Genomic DNA, 2,500 nt, shown 5'->3' with positions numbered 1-2,500 from the left:
TAATTAAAATCACCTATTGCAAAAAAAAAATTCTTAGATATAAACAAATCACGATTACACTTATAATACAAAATTCATGAATAAAAGTAATTTCATCAACATCATCCTGCTTGAAATCGAAGTCATTCCACATTAACGGACTGCCCTTATTGTGGCACTAAAGCATCTCCTCCCATATCAGTTTATCTAGAGTTAGGCTCTTTACTTTACTGCAGGCCCATGTCTCAAATCTGTCACAGGTATACACAAGAGAAAAAAAAAGACCTTTGCGGAAATGAGCCTCCAAACATTCTCAGCAGGGCGGCGTGTGTAGTCGTATAGAGTGAGTGAGCGAGTCGCCAGTGCACTTAGGTGTGCTGCCACTACGCCCGTGATGAGTTCCAACGCTAATTTAGCAGCTCTGAGCTGTTTGTAATGAGGTAACACTTGATTCTGCACACAGCGGGAGCACCCGATTAAGTGAGAAGCTGTGAGGGTGACTCTGCCATTAGCAAATCACAGCTGCTCTAATCGCACCCCTGAGTGAAAACAGAGCCCCGTCATTCACCAGGTCTTCTTATCAGTGGAAATGTTGTTTCTGTTCACAAGTCTTGTCTGTCTAGGTGTTTTGTTTACTTTGCCAAAGTGTATGGGTGTATGTGTGTATGTGTGTAAGTGTGTGAGTGTGTGACGTTGGGTGTGTGTGTGTGTGTGAGTGAGTGAGTGGGTGAGTGAATGAGTGAGTGAGTGAATGTGTGAGTGTGTGAGTGTGTGAGTGTGTGAGTGTGTGAGTGTGTGTGTGTGTGTGTGAGTGAGTGAGTGAGTGAGTGAGTGAGTGGGTGAGTGAATGAGTGAGGGATAGTGTGTGTGTGTGTGTGTGTGTGTGTGTGTGTGTGTGTGTGTGTGTGTGTGTGTGTGTGTGTGTGTGTGTGTGTGTGTGTGTGTGTGTGTGTGTGTGTGTGTGTGAGTGAGTGAGATAGTGTGTGAGATAGTGTGTGAGTGAGATAGTGTGTGAGTGAGATAGTGTGTGAGTGAGTGAGTGAGATAGTGTGTGAGATAGTGTGTGAGTGAGTGAGTGAGTGAGTGAGTGAGGGATAGTGTGAGTGTGAGTGTGAGTGTGTGTGTGTGTGTGTACTGGGCCCTACCGTGTGTGCGGCGGCTGACAGCGGGGTTCTCTGCACGGGCGTCCTCTTGTTGCTGCGGTTGTCCCACAGCACAATCTGCCCCGAGTAGGTGCCCCCCACCACCAGGTTGGGATGGAACTTAGCGAAGGTAGCAGACATGACAGCCGACTGACAGAAACAGAGATAAAAAAAACAGAAGTTAGTTGATCAGCTCCACATTAGCCGCATTACAGTAGAAACCAGTTGGGAAAGCAAAACATCTCCTGAGTTTTCTGTGAAATTCTCTGTCAGCATCAATAACCGACGGCCATAAGCAGGCTGATCTCAGACCTGTGAGGAATAATATACAGAGCGTCCCGCTGAGATGAACGCCTTATTTCATCGCCGGCGTCCAGCGTGCTGCTTATTTTTATTTGGGTTTTTAACAATCCTGTGTTTTCCATGACTCATGCTCGGCTGCTTCCACAAGAGCACCCCCCCCCCCCCCCACTCCACCCCCCCTTGGAGCCGCCCGGGACGGAGCCGTTACACATGGATCATGTCAGTGTTATTCACACTAATTCCAATTATGCTCCAGTGTGTGTGTGTGCGGGTGTGTATATGTGTGTGTTTGTGTGTGTTTGTGTGTGTCGGGGGGGGGGGGGGGTCCTTTCCTCTCTGGTGGAGTCAGCCTCCAAACCAGCTTTTTGACATCCCAGCAATCCTTCACCATCTAATCATGTGTTGGGTTGAATTCAGCCGTGTAATTTTTCCAAAATGTTGACACGCTGGAGAAGAAAACCTTGCGTCGCCGCCACCCCAGGCCCCCCCCCAACCCACCCACCCACCCACCCGCCAACCATCGGGCTTTGAAAGGCGCCGAGAGAAATGAGTTCACGCCTGTGCAGAGCAGAAGTGACTGGGTTAGGCCAGGCCAGGCCAGGCTGTGCTGCGGAGGGTGGTCCGGGCTTCGTCCACCCCACAAGCAGCGGCCCTTACATGTGCTCCGACCCAGAGAGGGGAGGTGGGGACCCTGCAGAGGAGCGGGCCAGCCGGGAGTCTCTCCTCTCTGCTCCCCTCTCTCAGTCTCACCACTAGACATCACAGGCTTTTCCTGCACTGTGCCTAGCAGCAATGCAGATGTCAACTTAGCATATCTACCTAAGAGGAATGAACCTGTGGCCTTCGTGTTACTAATGCAATGTTCCAGCAGTTGAGCTCCTTGTAAGCTGTTAATGTAAAGTTGCATATTTTCTCTGTCTGGTTTTGTCTCCAGCCAGTCTGTCTGGGACTTCCTCTCTGTCTCTGTCTCTCTTTCTCTCTCTCTCCCTCCCTCTCTTTCTCCCTCTCTCTCTATCCCACACTCCCCCCTCGCTCTCTGCTGGAGAGGGTTTGGTCACAGAGATGCCAGATAAGTG

The 2,500-nt window shown here is 50.0% G+C and overlaps 1 protein-coding gene across 2 annotated transcripts in view; it reads right to left on the bottom strand.

Annotated features, from left to right (window-relative positions):
- Positions 1-2,500, bottom strand: part of dync1i2a (dynein, cytoplasmic 1, intermediate chain 2a) — a 25,201-nt gene that overhangs the window by 6,802 nt on the left and 15,899 nt on the right. For both annotated transcript variants that reach the window (XM_080838933.1, XM_080838932.1), the window contains exon 10: positions 1,125-1,271. In XM_080838933.1, coding sequence (XP_080695059.1) covers positions 1,125-1,271 — 147 coding nt within the window. The remainder of the gene's footprint in view (positions 1-1,124; positions 1,272-2,500) is intronic.

The sequence above is a fragment of the Sprattus sprattus genome, assembly GCF_963457725.1.
Source record: "Sprattus sprattus genome assembly, chromosome: 5".
Lineage (NCBI taxonomy): Eukaryota > Metazoa > Chordata > Actinopteri > Clupeiformes > Clupeidae > Sprattus > Sprattus sprattus.
This window is presented reverse-complemented; position numbering and strand designations above follow the sequence as displayed.